The following is a 24,043-nucleotide window of genomic DNA, read 5'->3' on the forward strand; positions in this document are numbered from 1 at the left end:
AGTTAACTCTTTTAGACCTTGCTCTCATTTCACCTGGAGGAGACTGAGGGGAGACCTCATTCAGTCTACAACTTCCTCAAGAGGAGAAGCAGAGGGGCAGGCACCAATCTCCCTGGCGACCAGTGTTAGGACCTGAGAGAATGGCATGAAACACTGTCAGGGAATGTGTAGGTTGGATAGTTGGGAAAGGTTCTTCACTCAGAGGGTGTTGAGCAATCGAACAGGCTCCCCAGGGCAGTGGTCACAGCACCAAGCCTGACAGAGTTCAAGAAGAGTTTGGACAACACTGTCAGACACATGGTGTGATTCTTGGGGTTGTCCTATGCAGGACCAGGAATTGGACTTCAATGATCCTTGTGGATCCCTTCCAACTCATGATATTCTGATTCTCTGAATCATTTTTGGAGTAGAAATTTTCAAAGTACTGGTATTTTCATGCAAAGTACCATGCAAGAACATCTGCATTGGTAGTTACCAGAGAACACTGACATGGCAAATTAGTAATTTGTTAGTCTTCTGGGTAAGTTTTTGTCTTAGTTTAACAAGATTACAACTTAGAAATTAAGAAACTTCAGGTGGAAGTGTGGAAAAGGAAAAGAAACAGTTTTTATTAACAAAATCTGAATAAACAACAAATGGTGCAATCAAAAACTTTCAGAAGAAACAAAACAAAGTCCCAATTCCCCAGGTGGAAGGAGAAACCCGTGGCAACCTGGGCAGGGGGAGAGGCAGGACTGTCCCAGCAGTTCAACAGCTGCTCGTAGCCACGTGTGCTCGCAGATAGCACTGAAAAAAAAGTCCTTTTTCCCACAGGCAGTCTGAAGGCAGAATACCTATGAGATGGGTCAATCTCTCTCTCTCAGTCGTCCGCCACAAAGTGTCCCGTGGGGGAAAAAAAAAAACCTTCATCTCAGGAAAAGGAGGCGACCGAGCCCGGGCTCCAGCTCTGTCTGGTCAGCGGACCAAACCCAAAAACCCCCAAACAAAGGACTTCCCCAGCTGTCCCTGGGAGACCTCCCCCCTCCCCGCTCCTGTGCTACCCAGTACGTACAGCTCCGCTCCGCCCCCACCCCCTCCCTGACTCCCTCCATTCCTGACTCCCCACATCCCAGAAGAAACAGATGGGGGATGGGCGGGGACAGGACCCTAGGGAAAGAAAAAAATTCCAACATCTCTTTTTAAACCTATGACAGTTTTTACCAAAGCTGGTGGAATTTTAAATAATTAGGACAGGAACAATTTTGACAATTTTTCTGCATTTCTTTCTTTGTATTTGACCATAGGTGTACAGAAGAGAGGTAGAAGAGAATGGAATAGTTTTAGATCCTTTGAAAGCAACGCATGCCGTTAAAGGGGTAACAGGACATGAAGTTTGCCACTACTTCTGGAATGTCGATGTTCGTAATGACTGGGAAAGTAAGGAATAATTTCTTAAACTTTGCACTTTTATCAACAATCATGCAGTTTATAGCACTGACCTAATACCTGTGCTTGTTTACTGATGCATTTTTATTTCCGTTCCCCTTTAGCAACAATTGAAAATTTCCATGTTGTGGAAAATTTAGCTGATAATGCCATCATCATTTACCAAATGCATAAGGTAATAACATTCCACCTGTATACATACCCTAGTGCGACAGTCTGGGGCATATGTGTTCTAATCTATTCTGAAATACTTTAACATCTTAACAACTTAAAATCTTATCCAGAACAACAATTCAGAACAAGTTCTCTATTAAACTGCAACTTTGTAAATTTTTCAAACTTGGTTTGATAGCATAATTGGTTGTATATGTATCTGATAGAGTTTGTAATAACAAATGAGGACTGTTTTTAATCTTTTAAGTATATCACTGGCAGCAACACAAGGATCATCTCAAGAAAACTGAAACAATAAATTGACACTGACTACAAGGAAGAAACCCATACCCCTGTATCATATGTTTTGTTACAATAATGCAAACTATTGTTGACCATGATTAGTTGACATCTGCATTTGCATTATGAGGTGCCCTGATACAACATTTGTTCTTTTAACTTCATTATGGTTTTTTACCCCAACCAGTTATGATGTAGCTTTACTAAAATGTTCATTTGACTTTTAATCCAATAACTGTAACCTAACAGGTTCGAAAAAATTAAAAATTAGGTGTACACATTCATCTTTAATCTTGCATGATTGCAAGTATTACTATACTCAAATTATAATTTTTTTTTTTTTTTTTACTGGTAATGTGGTTACCTTAAAACTGCTGTAACAGCAGAATTTGATTTTTGAATAAGGCAGTTGTATGAACTGCATAGTCACAGAGTGTTGTGCCCTGGAGTGATGGTTCGGACCTGGCTCCCTGCCAAATGCCCAAACCCTCAGCAGCAATTCCCCCCCTTCTTCCCCCAGGGCAAAGAACTATGCAAAATTGAAGAACCCGAAATCAAGCTAGTTGTATAAAAATATATATACTATGTGTATTACAGTTATATACAATTAAAATGCTATGTACACAGCAAAGGGAATCCAAACACCCCCCAAAGGGAAAGGGGAAAAAGGGACCAAAAGAGACAAAAAGGGACACAAAACAGATATCCGCAATCAAACCCGAGAACTATACTAATAACTAGCAAAACAAATCTCACCATGTCCCTTAGAAAAGCAAGATTGGCAGACACGGCCAGCACTCTCCAAACCTCCACGTGGCAAGTCAGTGGACGCTGCAGACCTCAGCCTTAGATAACTGAGACCAACACAAGGACCCACTGTTCCCAAACCTTGACAGAAGAGAACGAAGGCCTCTCCTCCCTTCTTATTTATACCCTGGTTTATGTAAAAATCGTATGGAATGCTGGGTACATGACCACTTCCTTGGTTACAAACTGGTCACCAAGGAAGACCTAGATTAAAACTACCACATACTGAAAAAGTCATTGCAACTTGGTCCCTGCCTTTCAAAGGCCTTAAACTTTTGCCTTAACTTTTAAAAACTAAGTATAACCATATAACCTGATACACATCTGTACAACAGTTGTGTTTTGTTTCAGTTTTGAAAATTGCATGAAATTGCTAACTTGAATAAACTTTTTTACTTTAATAACATGACTGACCTGTTTGTTGTTTTGCTTTGTCTAAGGATAGTAAGTACTTAATTTACAAATCTGGAAAAGCTTATATTCAGGTGTCTCTCTGCAGAGAGTGTGGCCAGCTTCTCAAAGGGATGTGCTGTATTTGTCTGCCATCAGAAAGATACCAGCATTCAGTGAAAATGATCCTGAAACATGGATTGTTTGCAATTTCTCTGTGGAACATGACAGTGCTCCTGTAAGTATTATTTTCATTATATCAAGGTCTGCTTTAAAGATGCCATTTTTCTATTATGTGGTGTGATGCTCTTGCAATACTGGGGGGAAGGGGGGAGAAGGGGGTGATATGCAAAAATACAGTTTGTTTATATCAGATGATAAGACCTGATGAAGGCATTTTGAGCCAAAAATTTTGTTACCTTATCTCAACAGTTGGCAGATCTGGTGAAAACATTTTAAAGAATTGAGGTTCCTTCATATAGAATCAAATAAATAACTCCTCAGTATTGTCAGACATGGGGGTAGGCTTGTATAACTGAAACATAACTTTTTGGAGTGTCTTAGACTTTATACTAAATTAAAATATTAGAAATCAAGTATGCCGAAATACACCTAGTTTGAAGTTTACAAATGTTACTTTTTTTCTTTTTTTTTCTTTTGACAGCTGAACAATCGCTGTGTCCGTGCCAAAATAAATATTGCTATGATTTGTCAGACTTTAGTAAGCCCGCCAGAGGGGAACAAGGAAATAAGCAGGGACAATATTCTATGCAAGATTACATATGTAGCTAATGGTAAGTCTAAAATTTTTCAGTAAAACATTAATGATATATGCTATTTCTGGGGAGCTGAATACTGGAAAAAAAAAAGGTTGATGCAGTTTTCTGTTAAATTTGTATATAGGATCACACTTGTGGTCTTTATGGTCAAGGACTCGAATTAATGACAGTACCCAATATTAAGTAGTGTATTATAGTATTGGAACCTCATACCTATTATCTCCTCTGCTGCAACTGCAAAACACCTTGAGTATCTCACCTGCTTATTATTTTTGACCACCTATTACATGGCTTACTAAGTAATCACAGTCTGAAAATTGGGTTCAGTAAATCTTTGCCATATAGGAGTGATACAACTTGTATTAAAACCTGTACAAATAATACTATATGGTGTTAAACTCTGGGGTAAGTTCCTTTGTTTCCTGTTCAGAAGTTTCATAATTATTTAAAAAATATATTTTCATCGACAAATTCTGAGTTGTGATTATATGGGAAGTGGCATCTTTTTCAGCAAAGTACTTGACCTGTGACTTTAAGCATATTTTATAATCAGATCAAATTTTGTTTGAAGTGCTTTAAAAATAATTTGTAAGACTGAGTATTTAGCAATTCTGCAGGCAAATGCCGCAATTATTGAAAAGTTAAGGCTTGACTTCTATTTCCTTTGAAATGAGAAGTAGCTTGAGTCTCTCTGTTGTTTTTTGGAAGTACTTAAAGAATATAGTCTTTCATTTGGGCAATCCCCAAACATAACACATCATGTTTAATGTTTTCTAAATAGTAGCATTGTAAAACTGAACTGAATTAGAGTAGAAAGTGCTCCAAGACAAGATGTAAAGGTATAAATTCTGCTGAATATTCTTTTCTGTTACTTCAGAAAGAATTGCAGGAATACAAAGTTAAATTTTCTTTTTTAGCTTTTAGAAGATTTGTTGTATTTCAATGTCTGGCTTCCTGTCTACTCGTAGTGAACCCAGGAGGATGGGCACCAGCATCAGTGCTACGGGCAGTGGCAAAACGAGAATATCCAAAATTCTTAAAGCGTTTTACAACATATGTGCAAGAGAAAACGGCAGGAAAGCCTATTTTATTCTAATATTAACAGGTATACATTCTTTTTTTTATTCTTGATTTACTGTTGTAAATATTTAAGGCCAAACAGAAGTAGGCAATCTAGAAATGTCCTTCTAGCATTAATTCAGTGCTTAGATTTAATATATGTGGATGGTTTCAGACTCTTCAGGAGGGATAGGCAGGGCAAGTGAGAGGCTCTGGGTAAGGATTACGGGACAAACAAATAAAGCGTGAGAGTCTACTATAGGCTACCCAGCAAGGATGATGACTTCAAGGAACTAAGGGACACCTCTAAATCAACCACCCTTGTCTTTATGGGGGTCTTCAACCTGCCAGATATTAACTATGAACACCATACAACTGGTACAAACATGCCCAGGAGATTCCTAAAACACCTGGATGATAAATTCATGGTACAGGTACTAAATGAGTCGACTAGGAAAGATGCCCTCCTTGATTTGTTGCTTGTTAACAGAGAGGGTCTTGTGAGTGAAGTGGAGATTGGTGACCATCTTGGCCAGAGCGACCATGAGGCAATTGAGTTTAAAATCTCCATTGACAGGAGGGAAAGTGCCAGCAAAACCTCAACTCTGGACATGAGGAGAGCAGACTTCAGGCTGCTCAGGGAACTAGTGAGTAAATTTCCCTGTGAAAATGCTTTTGAAGGTGCTGGAATCCATCAATGCTGGTCACTTTTTAAGCACCTGTCCCAGTTTAAATGAGACAAGTCTTTTGCTGAGGATGGGTTAGGAGAAAAGACCCAAACTTCTCTTTCTAAACAATTATAAATCCAAAATTGAGAGGCTCCTATTGAAGGAAAACAACTTATGGAAAAGGGAAAATAACAACCCTTTATTAAAACGTATATGTGTATTAACAGAAACAGGAGAAAAAAACAAGTTAAACAACCAAACAACACTCCTATACCCACAAATAACCCCTTCAAAAACAAACCAATAAACTGGCAAAAGGAAGAGTAAACAGTTCAATTTTTGCACCCTTTTGTGTAATTCCAACCACAGTCAGCAGGGGGCGCCGTCAGGTCACCAGAGATGCAGAATTTGCAACGTCCTGTATCAGCCACCGGGTGGCGCTGTTGGACCACTGGGGATGCAGAACTTGTAGTTTCCTATAGTAGCCACCAGGTGGCGATGTTGGATCACTGGAGGTGCAGAACTTGTCCAGTAAAAAACAACAAAACAACAACAAAAAAACACCCCTCGGTTCCCCTTCCCTTCCCACACTGGGACAGGAGAGAGGGAGTGGTGGGGGGGCAGGAAGGAAAGGAAGGAAAAAAACCACAGCAATCAAACAGAAAGTTCTCCCAGTGGAAGAAAACTCACGATCTCCAGCTGGTTAGAGTTCGCTTTAAGCAGAACCTGCAGCCAGCAACAGCTGAGCAGAGAGCAGCAGCAAACTCCCCTCTGACAGGAAAAAAAAAAGAACCAGGCAGTGTCTGCAGCTCACAACAGGTCCTTAGCCCACTGGCACACCAGCCTCTCCTCCCAACCTGCATGCCAGCCACACCCCCAGCCCACCAAAATTCCTCCTTCCCCGTTTCCCTGGAGATGAGAGAAAAAAGTAGACTTTAGATCCTTCATCTGCCTGTTTCCTAGGAGACTGATCTCTCGGCCATTAGTGGACCAGACGGATTCTTTTGTTCACCTGATAGCTACCTGATGACCTATACACAGAGCACACACAGCAGGGGGAAGGGAAAGAAAAATTCCTTGCTAAAATCGGAACTATGACAGCACCACCTCCTAAGAGCACAGGAACAGGCAATTCCCAAATGTCGGAAGTCAAACAGGCAAGGCAGAAGGCTAACTTGATTGAGCAGTGATCTTCTTTTGGAGTTAAGGCAAAAAAAGAAAGTATGGACATTGGAAGCAAGGTGAGGTGACATGGGAGGACTACAGAGATGCTGGTTGCTACTGTAGGGGAAAATTTGTGCAATCACAACTCCATTAGAGTTCAAGCTGGCCAGCGCTGTGAAGGACAGCAAAAAGAGCTTTTTTTAATATGTTAACTGCAAAAAGAGAATCAGAGATAACATTGGTCTGTGACTTGATGAGGTCAGTCACTTCACAAACAGGCACATAGACAAAGCAGAGATGTTTAATGCTTTTTTTGCCTCAGAATTCAATACCAATGATGGGCTCTGGGACCCACAGAGCCCTGAGCTGGAGGACCATGACTGTGACAATGATAAACTTACAGTCATCCCTGAACTTGTGCAGGATTTGCTGCTCCACCTGGATCCGTATAAGTCTATGAGACCTGATGGGATTCATACAAAAGTACTCTAAGAGCTGGCTGATGTCATTGCAAGGTCTCTCTCAGTGATTTTTGAATGGTCTTGGGAATCTGGAGAGGTCCAAGTTGACTGGACGCTGGCTAACATTGTCACAATTTTCTAGAAGGACAAGAGGAATGACCCTGGAAACTACAGGTCTGTCAGTCTCACTTCAGTGACTGGTAAAATTATGAAGAAGACTATCCTGGGAGGTACTGAAAAACACCTAAAGGACAATGCAGTCATTGGTCACAACCAGCCTGGTTTCATGAGGGGAAAGTCCTGCTTGACAAATTTAATTTCCTTTTATGACAAAGTAACCCACCTAGTTGATCAAGGGAAGCCAGTTGATGTAATCTTTGAGGATTTCAGTAAAACTCCATCCTAAAGTTCAGACCTCCATTTTAGGACCAGTTCTCTTCACCATCTTCATAAACAATTTGGATGCAGGACTCGAAGCCATACTAAGTCTGTTGACTCCCTTGAAGGCAGAGAGGCCCCACAGAGAGCCCTCAACAAATTAGAAGGCTGGGCAATCACCAACTATATGAAGTTTAACAAGGGCAAGTGCCAGATTCTGCACCTGTGACAGTGCAAGCCTTGATGTACATTACAGACTGGGGAACAGGAGGCTGGACAGCAGCCCCCATGGAAAGAGATCTGTGGGTTTGGGTTTATGGCAAGTCAAATACGAGTCAGCAGTGTGCCCTGGCAGCCAAAAGAGTCAACTGTGTCCTGGGGTGACCAAGCTCAGCATTGTGAGCCAGTCGAGGGAGGTCATTGTCCCACTCTACTCTGCACTGGTGCGGCCTCATCTCGAGTCCTGTGTGCAGTTTTGGGCACCACAATATAAGAAGGATATAAAGCTATTAGAGAGCATCCAAAGGAGGGCCATGAAGATGGTGAAGGGTCTATAAGGGAGGCCTTATGAGGAGTGGCTGAGGTCACTTGGTTTGTTCAGCCAGGAGAAGAGACTGAGGGGAGACCTCATACAGTCTACAACTTCCTCACAAGGGGAAGCAAAGGGGTAGGGGCTTATCTTTGGTTACCAGTGATAGGACCTTAGGGAAAAACATGAAGCTGAGTCAGAGGAGGTTTAGGTTTAATATTAGGAAAAGGTTCTTCACTCAGCAGGTGGCTGAGCACTGGAAGTGGTTATTGCACCAAAGCTGCCAGAGTTCAAGAAGTGTTTGAACAATGCTCTCTGACACATGGTATGATTTTTGGGGTTGTCCTGTGCAGGGCAAGGAGTCAGATTCAATGATCCTTGTATGTCCCTTCCAACTCCAGATATTCTATAATTCTGTGAAAATGGGTTTTTATCTCTTTTCTACGTATGGCATAGGGTACCTCTATTTTTAGTTTCTATTTATTATGTCAGACTCCAAAAGTCATAGTAATTTCATCTTTCTCTAACAGGTAGCCCTGTAATGATTCTCATTTTTCATTGTATATTATTAAAGAACTAGTATAGGTGAACCATTTAAAACATAGCTGTCACGAACCAGCAGTTCAAGTGTAATAATTGCAGTACTGATACTGATAAGGGGTTTAACAAGTACTTGTTTTCCTGTTAGTGTTCAAAGTTTTCAGTACTGTATTTTGTCTTTGCTATCTTCAGTGATCAGAACAAGACTGGGTGAGCATTCCACCTTGAAGTGACTGCTAAGGGCATAGAGCACTCCATGCTGGAACAAAAGATCTACAGTCTTTTTATGGCTGAAGTTCTAGGCTTTGTATACTGAAGTAAAGAAGCAGTGCAACGCCACAAGGTCGAATATTTAACACTAACTCTCTCCTAAATTTTCTTGTGGAGTCAGTGTGTAATTATCAATAGATGTTTTGAGAACATGTATATGGCTATTTTATTTGATTGTTTTAGCAGAGGAAGAATGTGTACAGTTTTGAAGCACCAACATGGGTTACCGCTTTAATTTGAAACAACTTGCAGAATTTTGCTGTCAACATTCCTAAGATACTAGTGCAGTTTTTGTGCGTCTAAATAGCACAAAAGACAAATGCACATATAGCATACTCTATGTGCTTTATGTGCACAAAGATCTATGTGGTATTTTGAGTGGGAGGGAGGGAGTTCAGTAAAGCCTGACTTATTGACAGGTTTTGTTTTGCTTTGTATAATCATAGTTCATCACTGTTTGTTTCTATAATGAATCATCTTGTTACGTAAAATGTCAGGTAATAATTGAGGGCTGTCAATATCCTTATGACTGCCTTTTCTATTGTCTTGCTACTATGAAGATCTTTGACTCTGAAGGAGTAAGAGTGTGAAAAGCTTTATTTTTTCAAATATATTTCTATTGGATTTTTTAGTTATTTAATATGTGCTGCAGAATTTTTGTTATTAAACATGATCCAGAAATTTCTAGGAAGATTCTGTATCAGAGGGCAAAAGAGTGCCTGACAGCTAGAAGTCATCCATTCATGATATGATATATGTGGATTGCTTTCCCAAAGCTATGAGAAGTTACACTCTAATATTTATTGAAATAATTTGGACTACATAGGACAACATTCCCAGCCTAGAATGAGGATGAGTACATTATTTTTATATCCTGCATGTGTTTTTTTCATCTTGATAAAACCATGCTATGAGGTTCATGTAGAAAATTAGTTGCACTGATACCTGCCTCTTAATCAAAAACTTATCAGAGTTGTAAGGATGTATAGTTCATATTGGAAAGTTCTATTTGTTGTGAGAATTTAAGTGTCAGATATTTGCCTGCCTCTGATTCTGGAGATGCTCATTAACAGAAGACTCTGGTAGACTGGTACTGACTTTGAGGTCTTTTATCCATATCCTGTAGTTGGAAATTCTTCAGAGACTGCTGAGTGTTTCACTGGCCTGTGTATCTCAAGAAAAGCATTCTGGATTTTTTCTTTCTTAAAAGAAAACTTTCTTAAAAGAAAAAAGTCTTGCTTGATATAGTATGGTAGGTACCTGAAAATAAATAAAAAATAGTAACTTATAAAAGGATTTGATGAATGATTAAATGTGATCTGCACAGTGTTGCAAAAAACACTTTATCTGTTCATCCTCTCTAAAGAGATGAAATCATACATAACTCACAATTACACATGCATGCAGTCTTTTTCCTTTTTATTTGCCTTTTTCTAATTGTGTGCATGGAATATGCCTTATTACAGAATTATTCTATTAATTTGAATATCTAGAAAAGTGCCAATATGTTAATGTTAGCAAGGCAAATAAGATGAAAATTTGTACGCTTACTACATCACTAGTGAACATTTCATATAGTAATATTAAAAAAATTATCTCAAATGAACTTCTTCATTTTAAGATCAACCAAACAGTGGTTAATTCCACCATAGCTACTGATGGGAATGTAAAGAAAAAAAGTCCGAATTATGAAGAGTTTAACTCCTTATTTACCTTTTCTTGTAATTGTTGAACACAGGCAAGTAACTTTAATTATTTAATTGGATGGCTTTATTTTGCAAAGATATGGGAAGTTTACAAAGTGATATATAATTCTTATATCATTAGTTGCATTTGCACTAAATGTGATGTACTTTTGCAATTCTGTAAATAAAATTAAACTATAGATACTAATTGTATATAATATTTTGCTTTTAGATAAAAGCACTGGTACTTCACTACAGCTAGCCCTGCTCAATCCAAGTTGTAAGAGGCTTCTTAAAGAATATGGAAGGAGTTGCAGGATTGAGAAATAGGTATTAATTGACCTCTTTAAAAACAAATTTAAAAAGGCAACTCTCGACCTCTCAGATTGTCCATGTGCAAATAGTTATTAAGTCTTTTTTCATAAGGGATCTTTTATGGTTTTATAAAATATCCCCTCTTTTGAGCCCAATACTCTTTCCAATCACTGCCACATATCTGTGCATTGAGTTCTCTTCTTCCTGTCAATGGATCTGTAGTATTTATACAGCTATGATCTTTGCAGAAGCAGCCCATGATTCTAGAATGGCTGTTTACATAAGCTGAACCAATTTGAAGGTCTGAGAACATGGTTCTCTTATCCATCAGATATCTGATGGATATTCAGTTCTCTGAATATCTATGTCTGTTTGGTGAATTTGTATGTTGCTGAACTAGATCTGAAGGAAATTACTTCGTCGAACTTGTATTGGGAGTGAGGATGAGAGATGGGCATTGTTATCCTGTCTGAAAAACTGAACATCTTATTTTGACAAATTTATCTGTGAAAAACTAAATGCATCTTGGGAAAAAAATTACCTTTTACTTAATTGGACTGAGTTGGCTTATGTGAAGTTGTGCAGATTCTCTTTAAACAGATTGTCCACCTGTATTTTTGTCAAGTTGTACAGATAACGCTATATTTGAATTGCCACCGTTCATCTACAGACTTAAAACAGAAATCATATTTTTGAATACTTTCAGTGCATAGAGTGTAATTGTTCTATAATAGCTTTATGATCCTAATGATAAGTTTTAAAAAATTTTAAAAAGTTGGCCCTTCCATGGAACAATCACAAATTTTAAACCAGTATGTAAAAGTGAAAAGTATTAAAAATTATGAAGAAAAATCCTGTTTTGTAGTTATTTTTAACTTTCATTGCTTTGGAAAAACTTATTTAAAACATTTTACTTTTTAACCAACTTTTGGATTGTGTATAAAGTTATATACAATACTATAATATATGGAAACCATTTAACAGGAAAGTAGTTTACTTGTATTACTGAGGTTATCATAGAATTATTAAAGTTGGAAAAGACCTCCAAGATCATCAAGTCTGACCTTTGAACATTACCTTACAACTAAACTATAACACTAAGTGCCACATCCAGTTGTTTCTTAAACACTTCAAGGGATGCTGACTCCATCACTTCCCTGGGCAACCTGTTCCAATGCCTGCCAACCATTTTGGTGTAGAAATTTTTCCTAATACGCAGTCTAAAATCTTCCCTAGTGTAACTCAAGGATGTTTCCTCTTGTCCTATCACTTGTTACTTCAGAAAAGAGCCTGACACCCACCTCACTACAACCTCCTATCAGGTAGTTGTAGAGAGCGATAAGGTCTCCCCTCAGCCTCATTTTCCCCAGACTAAACAACCCCAGTTCCCTCAGCCACTCCTCAGAAGACTTGTTTTCTAGACCCTTCACCAACTTTGTTGTTCTTCTTTAGACACACTCCAGCACCTCAATGTCTTTCTTGTAGTGAGGGGCCCAAACATGAACACAGTATTCACGTTGTGGCCTCACTAGTGCCTAATCCTGCTGGTCACACTATTTTTGATACAGACCAGGATACCATTGGCCTTCTTGACTACCTGGGCACACTGCTGACTCATGTTCAGCCACTCGACCAGAACTCTCAGGTCCTTTTCTGCTGTGCCACTTTCTATCCACTCTGTCCCCAGCCCATGCTAGCTGGGTTTGATCTCTTGGTTGTCCTGTGTGTGCTTTGTGATCACATTCAAGATGATCTGCTCCATAACCTTGACAGACACTGAGGTCAGGCTGACATCTGTATCTCCCTGAATCCTCCTTCTGGCCATTCTTGTGTATGGGCATCACATTGGCCAACTTCCAGTCATCTGGGACCTCCCCAATCAACCAGGACTGATGATAAATGATGGAGAGTGTCTTGACGAGCTCTTCCACCAGATCCCTCAGTACTTTCAGATGAATCCCATCCAGTCCCTTAGACTTGTGTGCTTCTAAGTGGCACAGCAGGTCACTAACTACTTCTTCCTGGATTACGGGGGGTCTGTTCTGCTCCCTATCCCTGTGTATCAGCTCAGATGATAGAGATGAAAGCTTGAATTCCACATTAGTTTTTATATAAAAAAACTCATTTTGTGCTAGCATATCAGAGGCACGTTAAAAGATGTTCCTATACAGTATTCCCTTAATACAGAGCACTTCCAAAGCTGTATTTAAGTTTTTGTCTCTACAGAATTTATAAAGTGAACATTTCCATGAGAAATATGGAGATCCAGAACTGAGGAGTGCCAGACAATAAACTTTTTTCTCAAGTATGAAGAATTTCTAAGAACCAAGATGAACTTCAGTAGAGCAAACTTTCTTAATAGCAGGAATAACTGGTGCCTTTAATAAAATCCAACCTTTATTTGTTATGCAGTGATTTCTAATTTTTATATAGTAATCAATAAATTTGTAGAAACCTTACACATATGCAAGACTGTAGAAACAACTTGAAATTACAGAAGGCATTACTTGCACAAAAAGAAAACTCTTAAACTGAGCTGCATCAGGCCTCAGGTAATGTAATGCAACAAAGGCAGAGTCCTTACACAAGCCCTGTCCTTGAAGAATGCAGCTATTTAAGCTGGTAAAAAGAAATCTTATCAAAATAAAAAGAATACAGTTATATTCTTGGTCCCATAAGTTATGCTTGTGTTTTAAAAATATGTACTTTCCAGTAAGGAGAGGCTGAGCATTTCTTGGGCTGTCTGTATAGCTACAAAAACAAGGAAAAATGTCAGCAGAGTTGCTACTCTGTATTTTAAGAGAACAAACTAAGATATTCAGGGAGTTACTTAGCAGAGTACCCTGGTAATCTGCTTTTGAGGGCTTAGGAGTTTACGAGTTCTATGAGTCTACAAGTTTTGAAGACCCACCTTTTAAAAGCACTGGAGTGGGCAATCCCTTAGTGTTGAAAGTCAAGCAAGTGGGGCAGAAGACCAACTTGGCTGAACAAGGAACTCCTCGTGGAGTTCAAGAGGAAAAAGAAATTGTACAATCTCTGGGACCAAGGTCAGGTTTTACAAGAAAATTACAGAGCCATAGTTGACATATGCAGGGAAAAAAAGACACAAGAGGTCAAAGCTCAATTAGAGTTGAAACTGGCCAGTGTTGTGTCAGACAAAAAGAAGGGCTTTTTGAAGTATGTCAGTAGCAAGAGGACATCTAAAGAAAAATGGTCATCAGACTAATAGGGATAAAGTGGAGACATTCAATGCAGTTCTTTTTACCTCAGTCTTTAATAATACTCATGGATCTTGGGCTGTCTGATCCCCTGAGTTGGAGGACCACTAGTGGGGAACAGTGACTTTCCATTTGTCAACACTGAAATTGTAAGGGACCAGTTGTATTGGCTGAATGTTCTCAAGTCCATGGGGCCTGATGGGATTCATCCCAGAGTACTGAAGGAGTTGGAGTATGTTACAGCAGGACTCCTCTTGATCATCTACCAAAGGTCTTGGGAGTCTGAGGAGGTCCCTGTTGGCTGGAAACTAACCAATGTTGCTCCCATTTACAAGAAGTCTTTCCTCTGGAAGTCCAACATGGTAGTTCTGTTAATTTCCCTCCTTACTTCTCTGAGAATCAAAAACTCCATCATGTTGTGATCGCTATACCTAAGATAGCCTCTAACCATCTGTGCTGCTTTTGGCAGGGGTAGAATTAATTTTCTTCATGGGGGATTGTATGGAGCTGTGTTTTGTATTTGTGCTAAACACAGTGTTGATAATGTCACAATCACAGAATATTCTGAGTTGGAAGGGACCCACAAAGATCATCAAGTCCAGCTCTTAAGTGAATTGCCCATACAGGGAGTGAACCCACAACCCGCAACCTTTGCATGATTAGCACCAGGCTAACCAACTGAGCTAAATATAGAGATGTTTTTGTTATTGTTGAGCAGTGCTTACACAGAGCCAAGGCCTTTTCTGCTTTTTGTACTGCCATGTTGGCAAGGGGGCTGGGGGTGCATGGGAGGTTGGGAGGAGATACAGCCAACCCCAACTGACCAAAGGGATATTCCACACCATATTCATGCTCAGAATATAAGGTAGGAGGGGGAAGAAGGAGAAAGTGGGAGACATTTAGAGTGATGGTGTTTGTCTTCCCAAGTAACCGTTACTTGTGATGTGGTCTTGCTCTCCTGGAAATAGCTAAACACCTACCTGCTCATGGGAAGCAATTAATACCTTGGTTTGCTTTATTTGCATGTGCAGCTTTTGCTTTCCCTATTAAACTGTCTTTATCTCAAGCCATGAGTTTTCCAACTTTTTCAATTCTCTCCCCCAATCAGTGCTAATGCAGTAAGTGCATTTATCGATGGCAATTCTGAACTTAAATTTCTGTTGCTTCAATAAATGTGAATCTGTACTCATGAAAGTTCTTATTGAACGTGACCAGATTTATAGTGTTAAATCAGTTAGAAATTAATCTCATGCACACCCAGCCCCTCTGATCTCTGAGGACTATCTGGAATGCAAGGGGGTTTATTTTCTGCCAACTTCCTATATTCTTAATGCAACAGGCACTTCCATGGTTTCTAACGCATCGATAACCCTTTTGTCTTTGCTATCTCATGGATCTCAATCCCCTACCTCCACTGAGATGGCAGACCAAAAGACCTCACTAGCACACCGTCCCTCAAACATTGGCATGCCAACCCCAGGCTTATCTCTGGCTTTATCCCCTTCCCACTTTGAATCTGTTGCCTAAAAATCAGGAGCAAAAAACTCAGCAGGCTAATTTAGTAGAGATAAGATAGAGAGCAGTTCTTTAATGAAGGCCTTCTGGCACAATGAGTGCAAACAGGCATGCACCCATGTCCAGGGGTTACACAATTTATGGTCCAATCCAAGAACCACCCACCCCCAGATCTGCCCCCCTGGAATGCCTCCCCGGAAATTGAGTTGGAGGTCCCAAGACCCCTTTCTTCTTCATCTTCCTTTTCTTCACAGCATATACTGTCTTTGGAGTTTCTCCAAGGTTCCAGGCTTGAAGGTTGCTTTAGAATCATAGAATTAACTGGGTTGGAAGAGACCTCCGAGATCATCAAGTCCAACCCTTGATCCAGCCCCACTGTGGTTACTCGATCATGGCACTCAGTGCCACATCCAGCCTCATCTTAAAAACCTCCAGGGACAGTGAATCCACCACCTCTCTGGGCAGGCCATTCCAATGCCTGATAACTCTCTCTGTAAAGAACTTCTTTCTAATATCCAATCTAAACCCCCCTGGTAGTGCTTAAGACCATGCCCTCTTGTCCTACTGCTGATTGCCTGGGAGAAGAGACTGACCCTCACCTGGCTACAACTTCCTTTCAGGTAGTTGTAGAGGTAGTAGTGCTGCAGGGGGTTGTTGTGGCCAAAGTGCAGGACTCGGCACTTGGTCTTGTTTAACTTCATCCCGTTGGAATCAACCCAACTCTCCAGCCTATCCAGGTCCCTCTGCAGAGCCCTCCTGCCTTCCAACAGGTCGACATTCCCTCTCAACTTGGTGTTGTCTGCAAATTTGCTAATGGTGGACTCAATCCCCTCATCTAAATCATCGATAAAGGTGTTAAACAGGACTGGGCCCAGCACTGACCCCTGGGGAATCATGATGGTATCTTGTTCAGGCCTGGGGTGCATATGTTCTTAAACAAAATGTGTTTACTATAGTCCTGCCTTGAAAGGAGCCTAAACAAGCCTAAAGAATTTTAGAAAATTCGATATGAAATGGGGGAATAGGGTTTGGTAAGTGTTAGCTACTATTCCAAAGTGTGACAGACTATATAGCTATATTAAAATCTACAGAAAGTTAAAAATCCTAAAACTTCAAAGGCATCAAGTTTAAAGCCCTGCTAACTCCTGCACAAAGATCCTATTCCCCTTTAAGACAGGTGTATCCCATCTGGCACCAACAGACCTGCTGTTGTGTAGATCAACCCATGATCAAAAAACCCTTAATTCTGCCTGCAACACCAGACTTGAAGCCAGGTATTGATCTGATGGCTCTTCCTGTTTCTTTCCTCATCGTTCCCTGCAACTGGAAGGATAAAGAAGAACACTACTTGTGCTCCTGATCCCTTAACCAGTCATCCTGAGGCCCTGAAGTCTCTCTTGATTGCCCTTGGACTTCCTATTGCCACTTCATCGCTGCCTATATTAAAGAGCAATAATGGTTAATAATCGGAGGACCATACCAGGGTAGGAAGTTTTCTCTTCACATCTTTAACTTGGGCCCCAGGCATGCAGCAGACTTCCCTGAGAAGTGGGTCTGGTCTGCACGTTGGACCTTCTGTTCCCCTCAGAAGAGAGTTTCCTGTGGCAATGACCCATCTTTTTTTCTTAATGGAAGTGATTTTGACACAGGACATAGGCCAACTTGACGACACCTCCAAACTAGATGAACCATTGTCCTCATTATTGTTCAGTTCCACTTGCAGAATCTCATACCCATTATTCAAGGGCCCCTGGGAAGTTGGAGTTGTCATGGAGGAGATGTGCCTGCTGGATTGGGCAGGAACTTGTTGCCATTGCCCCCTATCCCTTAAGTCAATGTGTTCAGTTAGGTGGAGAGACAATAGGGAATACTCCATATCATGTGTCCTGTTTGCCTGTCAGGCTTGTCCAGGGGAAGATAGGGTGTGATTCCAGTAGTCTCTCTCACACTCCCTAAAGCTCCTCATCTACGCACCTCCTCCCAGAGCTCTCTCCCTAAGGAGTTACTTTACCTGGATGCACCTCCCACAGGTATGCTCATTACTGCTGTCCAGTACTGACATAAGAGTAGGGCAAACCCTGCAGCCTGACAACTGGGTATGTTCCCATCAGAGCTCTGTCTGATAAACTGTGTCAATCATGAGGGGTGCAGAGTTTAGAAAGGCCATGGGTGGATGCTTGGTCGAGCTGGCAGACCTTCAGCACCCTTCCTTCAGTGCCCTTCCTGTGTGAACTGCTGTGTCATGCCTTCTTTGCTCGCCTTGTTTGTGGCACTCCCTATGGGCTTCTTTTATACATGTTAGAGTGGCTTGTCCACCTTTTCTCCTGGTCCACCGAGGTCTCAGCTACTATTGCATAAGCTGATGGCTCTTGGCAGCTCTCATGTCTCCCCCTGAGATTTCCCTGGTTCAGGAACCCCCACTATGCACTGCCCTAGAGCGCTTCACTGTGGATCATGACAGCACTGGAGCTGCTCACCTCAGTGATTAATGCCTGGCACAAGTATAAATTGGGAGAGGAGTGGTTTGAGCTCTGCAGAAAGGGATCTGGGGGTGCTGGCCGACAGCAGGCTCAATAGTAGTCAGCAGTGTCCCCAGGTAGCCTAGAGGGCAAACTGCATCCTGGGGTGCATCAAACACAGTATAAGTAGCCTATCAAGAGAGGTGATTATCCCACTGTGTTTAGCATTGGTGCAGCCGCACCTTGAGTATTACATGCAGTTCGGGGCTCCACAATTTAAGAAAGATATGAAGGTCCTTGAATGCATCCAGAGGAGGGCAAGAAAGCTGGTGAAAGGGCTGGAAGGAATGTCCTATGAGGAGTGGCTAAGGACTTTGGGCTTGTCTAGTTCAGAGAGAAGGAGGCTGTGGAGCAACCTCATTGCTCTCTACAACTTTTTGAGGAGGGAAAATGGAGAGGGAAGTGCTGATTTCTTCTCCAGGGTATCCAGTGATAGGACACATGGGAATGGTTCAAAGCAGTGCCAGGGTAGTCTTAGACTGGACATTAGGAAGCATTTCTTTATTGAGAGAGTAGTCAAACACTGGAACAGGCTTCTGTAGTGGATTGACCCTGGCTGGATGCCAGGTACTCACTAAAGCTGCTCTCTCACTCTCTTCTGCAACTGGACAGAGGACAGAAAACACAATGAAGAATTCATGAGTTAAGGACCAGGAGAGAGATCACTTACTGATCACTGTCACAGACATAACAGACTCAAAGTAGGGATATTAACTAAATTTATTACTAACAGGATCAGAGCAGAAGAGTGAAAAGTAAAATCATCTTAAAAACACCTTCCCCCACCCCTCCCTCCTTTCAAGTTCTACCTCCTCTCCCCCATCGGCACAGGGAGATGGGGAATGGGGTTTAGGGTCAGTTGTTGTTTCTGCCACTGCTCAGGCAGACGAGTCCTTCCCCTGCTTTCTGTGGGGTCCTTCTCATGGGAGACAGTCCTTCATGAACCTCTCTGGTGTGAGTTCATCCCACGGTCAGCAGCTCTTCACAGACTGCTGCAACATGGGTCACTTTTCCACAGGGTGCAGTCCTTGAGAGATAGGCTGCTCCAGTGTGGGTCCCCCACAGGGTCACAAGTTCTACCAGGAAAACCTGCTCCAGTGTGGGCTCCTCTCTCCACAGGTCAGCATGTCCCTGCTAGGACCCTTTTCCAGCATGGGCCTCCCACAGGGTCACAGCGTGGGCTCCTCCACAGACTGCAGGGGGACTTAAATATTTTCTTAAATATGGTATCACAGAGGCATTACTATCATTCCTGATTGACTCGGCCTTGGCCATTGGCAAGTTTGTCCTGGAGCTGGCTGGCATTGGCACTGCAGGACATGGGGGAAGCTTCTGGCAACTTCTCACAAAAGCCACCCCTGTACCCCCTCTGCTACCAAAACCTGGCCACAGGAACCCAATAGAGTTTCCTAGAGAGGTAGTTGATGTCTCACACCTGTCAATGTTTAAGATGCATTTGGACAATGCCCTTAACTTTTGGTCAGCCCTGAAGTGGTCAGGCAGTTGGACTAGACAATTGTTGTAGGTCACTTCAAACTGAAATTCTATTCTATTCTATTCTATTCTATTCTATTCTATTCTATAGGATTACTTACACAGAAACAATTTTTATGTGGGTGTCTCAGTTTAATGAGACTGAAGTGTTTACTAAGGAGGATGAGTTATGAGGAAGACCAAACTCCACCCTCTAAGCAATTGCAAATCTGAAATTAAGAGGCTCCAATTCAGGAAATACAGAGAAATAAAAGATAACAACCCTTTATTAAAGAATATATGTGTATAGGCAGAACAACAAAAGAACACAAAAAAACCAACAACCCTGTACCCAAGGGTCTCTCCAAAAACAGTTCAGTATTGTCATGGTTTTGCCCAGCAGCCAGCCCCTGGGACTGAGGATGGTTTTGTCCAGGTGGATTTCCAGAGAAAAAGGCCAATCAAAAGTTTAGTAACACCTTTGCTAATTACATATTTAAGAAAATGGAAGAGAAGGCTGTGGTGCAGTTGAAATTAGTAGCAGTTGAAATTGGGAGCCATGTAGGAGTGGCAGCAGGTCCCAGGTGGGGGCCAGACCTCCCTGCTCCCCCGGCCTTGGGCCGGGGGCAGGTGTGGTACTGAAACCCCCCTTCTCTCCTGTAAGAGAGTGGAGAAAAAAATCTTTAAAAGACTGACTGCTTGGACGAAAAACTGCTGCAGAAGAATTCTGGCAGAGAGATAACGAAGTGTTCAAGGCCAAAGATGCAGCAGGGGAGAGAAGTTCGAAGGGGGGAGAGCTGCTTCTTCCCCCTCTCTTGCTCTGTCTCTCTCTCCCTTCAACAGGGAAAAGACTGAAACATAAAACCCTGCCATCTGCGGAAGTTTGTTGGGTTGAGAAGTGGGGTGGGGTGGCAACCAGAAGTTGGGGTGGTAGCCAGATGACTTCCATGCTGTGCGTGGAAATCCTACACTGGAGTAAGTAAATGCATAAAGAAACTGAGACTTTATGAAAGACCTGAGGTGAGGCAGAGTCCCGTTGAAGATTTGTGACCCTGAAGAAAACGTACGCTAGAGCGAGACAATCCGGGTGGGATGTTGGGATCCATATGTGAGATCCATGCTGCTGCTGAAGATTTGTGACCTTGAGAAAGAGACTTACGCTGGAACGAGAACGGCTCGGGTAAGATGTTAGGATCCAAGTGAGGGATCCATGCTAGACCCATGTCCGAGAAGTCTATCAAGGACTGTTCTCCCGTGGGGAGGGACCTCACAGGAAACAGGACTGGACTCAAAAACCATTATCCCCTGTGACCCTATGGTGAAGATCCATGGTAGGCAAGTGTCCCCTTGTAATCCATAGAAGATAAGACCTTCAGGGCCTGGGTAACCCCCCAACCTCCAGTCCTAGCCCAGGAGGGGTGTAGGCCCAACCCCGCCTGAAGCTGACACAGAAGAAAGAGACATAAAGTTCCAGCTGTGACGAAAAGTTGTCGTCCTGAGATATCAGAAGAAGAACTTTAGAGTACTGCAGAGTTATTGAAAAGACTTAGAGTTCCAAAAATGGAGAAAGAGACTGCTTCTCCTCCTTTAACTGATAAAAGAGGGGAGAAGTATTTCCATAAATACATAGTACTTTTTACCTAGTAGAATTATTGTAGATATAGTTCTTTAGTTTTTTGTCTTGTTAATAATAAATGTTAATATTATTTTTCCCCAATCAAGTCTCTTTTGTCTGCATAAACCTTCTCTCAATTTCTAGTAATTGGGGGGAGGGGGGTGGTGGTGAGAACAAATTGACCCAGAGCAAGTATTTTTTTGCCTTTTGGCACAATTCTAACTACGATCAGGAGGGGGCTCTGTTGTATCACTGGAGGAGAAAAGCCTGCAGTTGCTCTGTGGTGGTCGGCAGGGGGCGCTGTTGGGTTCTGGCGGTGGCCACTTGGGGGTCCTGGTGTGTGGGAGAGGCTGAAATGGAGATTCTTCCCCTCACCCTGAAGGGGAAAAGGAAAAGGGGGAAAAGGGGTTCTTCCTATGGACTCACGCTGTCAGCGGTTGGCTCTGGCTGGGATTTCCCCCCCTTCATCGATGGGTACAAACTACTGCCAACACAGGAATGGAGGAGGGGAAGGGACTGCCTCTTCCTTCAAAGGTTCCTCTACAGATGGCCCAAGCTTCTGTGATGAAATCCAAGCAGGTCTGCGCAGTGGGCAGAACAGGGCTAGGGAAAACGGAGGCAGACCGGGACCAAAGTCAACCAGATGACCCAGTCAAAAACAAAATGAACCCCGGAGCTCTTCTCTTCCCACACACCCTCCCTGAGTCAGAGCAAAAGTAAAATGCTGATGCTGTTTTCTGAGGAGAAAGAAAACTCATCACCTATCCCCTCCAGTCTTCTTGGGGCCATTAGCTTGGAATGTGGGTCTGCTGGTTAGTTCTTTTGTGTGTGTCAATCACTCTAGGCAACCACTCTCCGTTGTTCAACACCTTACTTTCACTGTGGTGCAGGGGAAAAAGAAAATTCAATCTGTTTTTTTTCTTCTGAACAAGTAAACCTATGACAGTAAGAAAGTCAAAAAAGTTCCTGACAAAGCAAAATTCTATTTATCCATAAACTCTGCTAGCTGTGATGTCTCAGTTTACCCAGAGGGTCTGCTCATATTTTTCACTAATGGAGTGCTCTTTTAGAATTGATACTCCCAAAAGTGGAACTAATTTTAACTATTTTACTTTTGGTAAACTGAGTCATCTCACACAGAGCAAGGTGGGTCTCACATTGTCATAGGTTTACTTGTTCTAAAAAAACAAACGGAATTTTTCTTTCCCCTGCATCGCTGTAAAAGATGTTGAATGAGGGAGGGGGAAGGTGTTTGCCTAGGGTAATTGACACACACTAAGGAAGTAGCTAGCAGATCCACATTCCAGACTGATAGCCCTCAGAAGACTGGGGGGGGGGGGGGGGAAGGAGCTGAGCTGAGGAGGATTTTTTTCCTTCTCTCCTCAGAAACAGGGGACTTCACTTTTGCCCTGACTGAGGGAGAGTGTGTGTTGGAGAGGCCTGAAGTTCACTTTGGGTTTGATCTGGTCATCTGGCTGCTTCTGGCCCTGGTTTGCCTCCATTTTCCTGCACCCTGTTCTTCCCCCAGCCCAGATCTGCTCAGATTTCATCTGAGAGGCTTGACCCATCTGCAGAGGAACCTTCTGGGTAGGAAGTCACCCTTTCCCTCCTCTCCCCTTCTCGGTGGGGGGGAAATCTCCATTTTTGGTTTCTCCCTCACACTGGGGCCCCAAGCGGTGATCGCCAGAGCCCAACAGCGACTCCTGTTGTCCATTTCAGAGCAACCGTAGGCTCTGCACCTCCAGAGATCCAACAGTACCCCCTCCTGATCGTGGTTAGAATTGCGCCAAAAGGCGGAAAGTACTGAACTGTTTCCTTTTTTTAGGGGACTTTGGGGTACAGGATTACTGTTTAGTTGATTTTGTGTTCTTCTGTTGTACTGCCAATACACATATATCCTTTAATAAAGAGTTGTTATTTTTTTCTTTCTCGATACTTCCTCAATTGGAGCCTCCTAATTTCAGATTTAAATTGCTTAGAGGAAGGAGCTTGGTCTTCCTCTTCCTCCTTAGCAAACATTTTAGTCTCATTGAACTGAGACACACATATAAAAGAAGAACAAGCTGGACTGCTCTAAGAATTTTTACACTATTACTAGGCTTTGTTTTGAGTACCTTTTATAAAAAGATTGCAACTTACAAACCACTGACTCAAAAGAAGAGAACAACTGAGCATGTCAGATTATCATGAGAGGGGGAAGGGGGGAGGGTTTCCAACCCTTAGAGAGGGGAGATTTTCTTGACCCTTAGTGATTTATTGTCTGTCAGTGCCCCAGGGAAGCTAAACCCCTTATTTTTGACCAGTCTGTCAGTGTTCCATAAGGGGACTCTTCACCAAACAGATTGATTACATCAGAGGGTGATTCGACTGCTCTATTCAGGAGGTCTGAGCCAACAGTGTGGAGACCCCTCAGTGGGCCTTCCAACGTGTTATCTGTTGCCAGCAACTGCCAGCACCTGTAAAGGACTCTAACGATTTACAGAATAGTACTCTTTATTAATACAAATTATGACAGGTTCATAAGTAGTCAGTGATAGTGTCTGACTGCAAAAATATGTTTAAAGTAATATACGAATACTACAAAGTAAGCACAAGCTCTAGTACTACAAGCAGCATTTAGTGTGCATAGAATATGTTTCATACCCAATAGACATCCCTATGAGTGGAGAAGACAGGTTCAGCCTGTCAGCTGATCCCAGTAGTTTTGGTGGAGTCTTCCTCTCATTTTCCCCCAATCCCCAACTTTAATACTATCTCTTTATGTTTAGGTGGAGCTTGAG

General features: G+C 42.0%; 1 protein-coding gene across 1 annotated transcript in view; it reads left to right on the plus strand.

The window, feature by feature from the left end:
- LOC114068857 (collagen type IV alpha-3-binding protein-like) overlaps window positions 1–4,950 on the plus strand; it is a gene marked incomplete at its 5' end in the record, with an annotated part of 24,896 nt that extends 19,946 nt beyond the window's left edge. The window contains 5 exon segments of the mRNA XM_027905264.1: window positions 1,284–1,416; window positions 1,530–1,600; window positions 3,185–3,313; window positions 3,740–3,869; window positions 4,823–4,950. Coding sequence (XP_027761065.1) covers window positions 1,284–1,416; window positions 1,530–1,600; window positions 3,185–3,313; window positions 3,740–3,869; window positions 4,823–4,950 — 591 coding nt within the window.
- Between the last annotated feature and the right edge of the window lie 19,093 nt (window positions 4,951–24,043).

The sequence above is a fragment of the Empidonax traillii genome, unplaced genomic scaffold (genome assembly GCF_003031625.1).
Source record: "Empidonax traillii isolate 1590-97213 ecotype Southwest subspecies unplaced genomic scaffold, ASM303162v1 scaffold1135:size174554, whole genome shotgun sequence".
Classification (NCBI taxonomy): domain Eukaryota; kingdom Metazoa; phylum Chordata; class Aves; order Passeriformes; family Tyrannidae; genus Empidonax; species Empidonax traillii.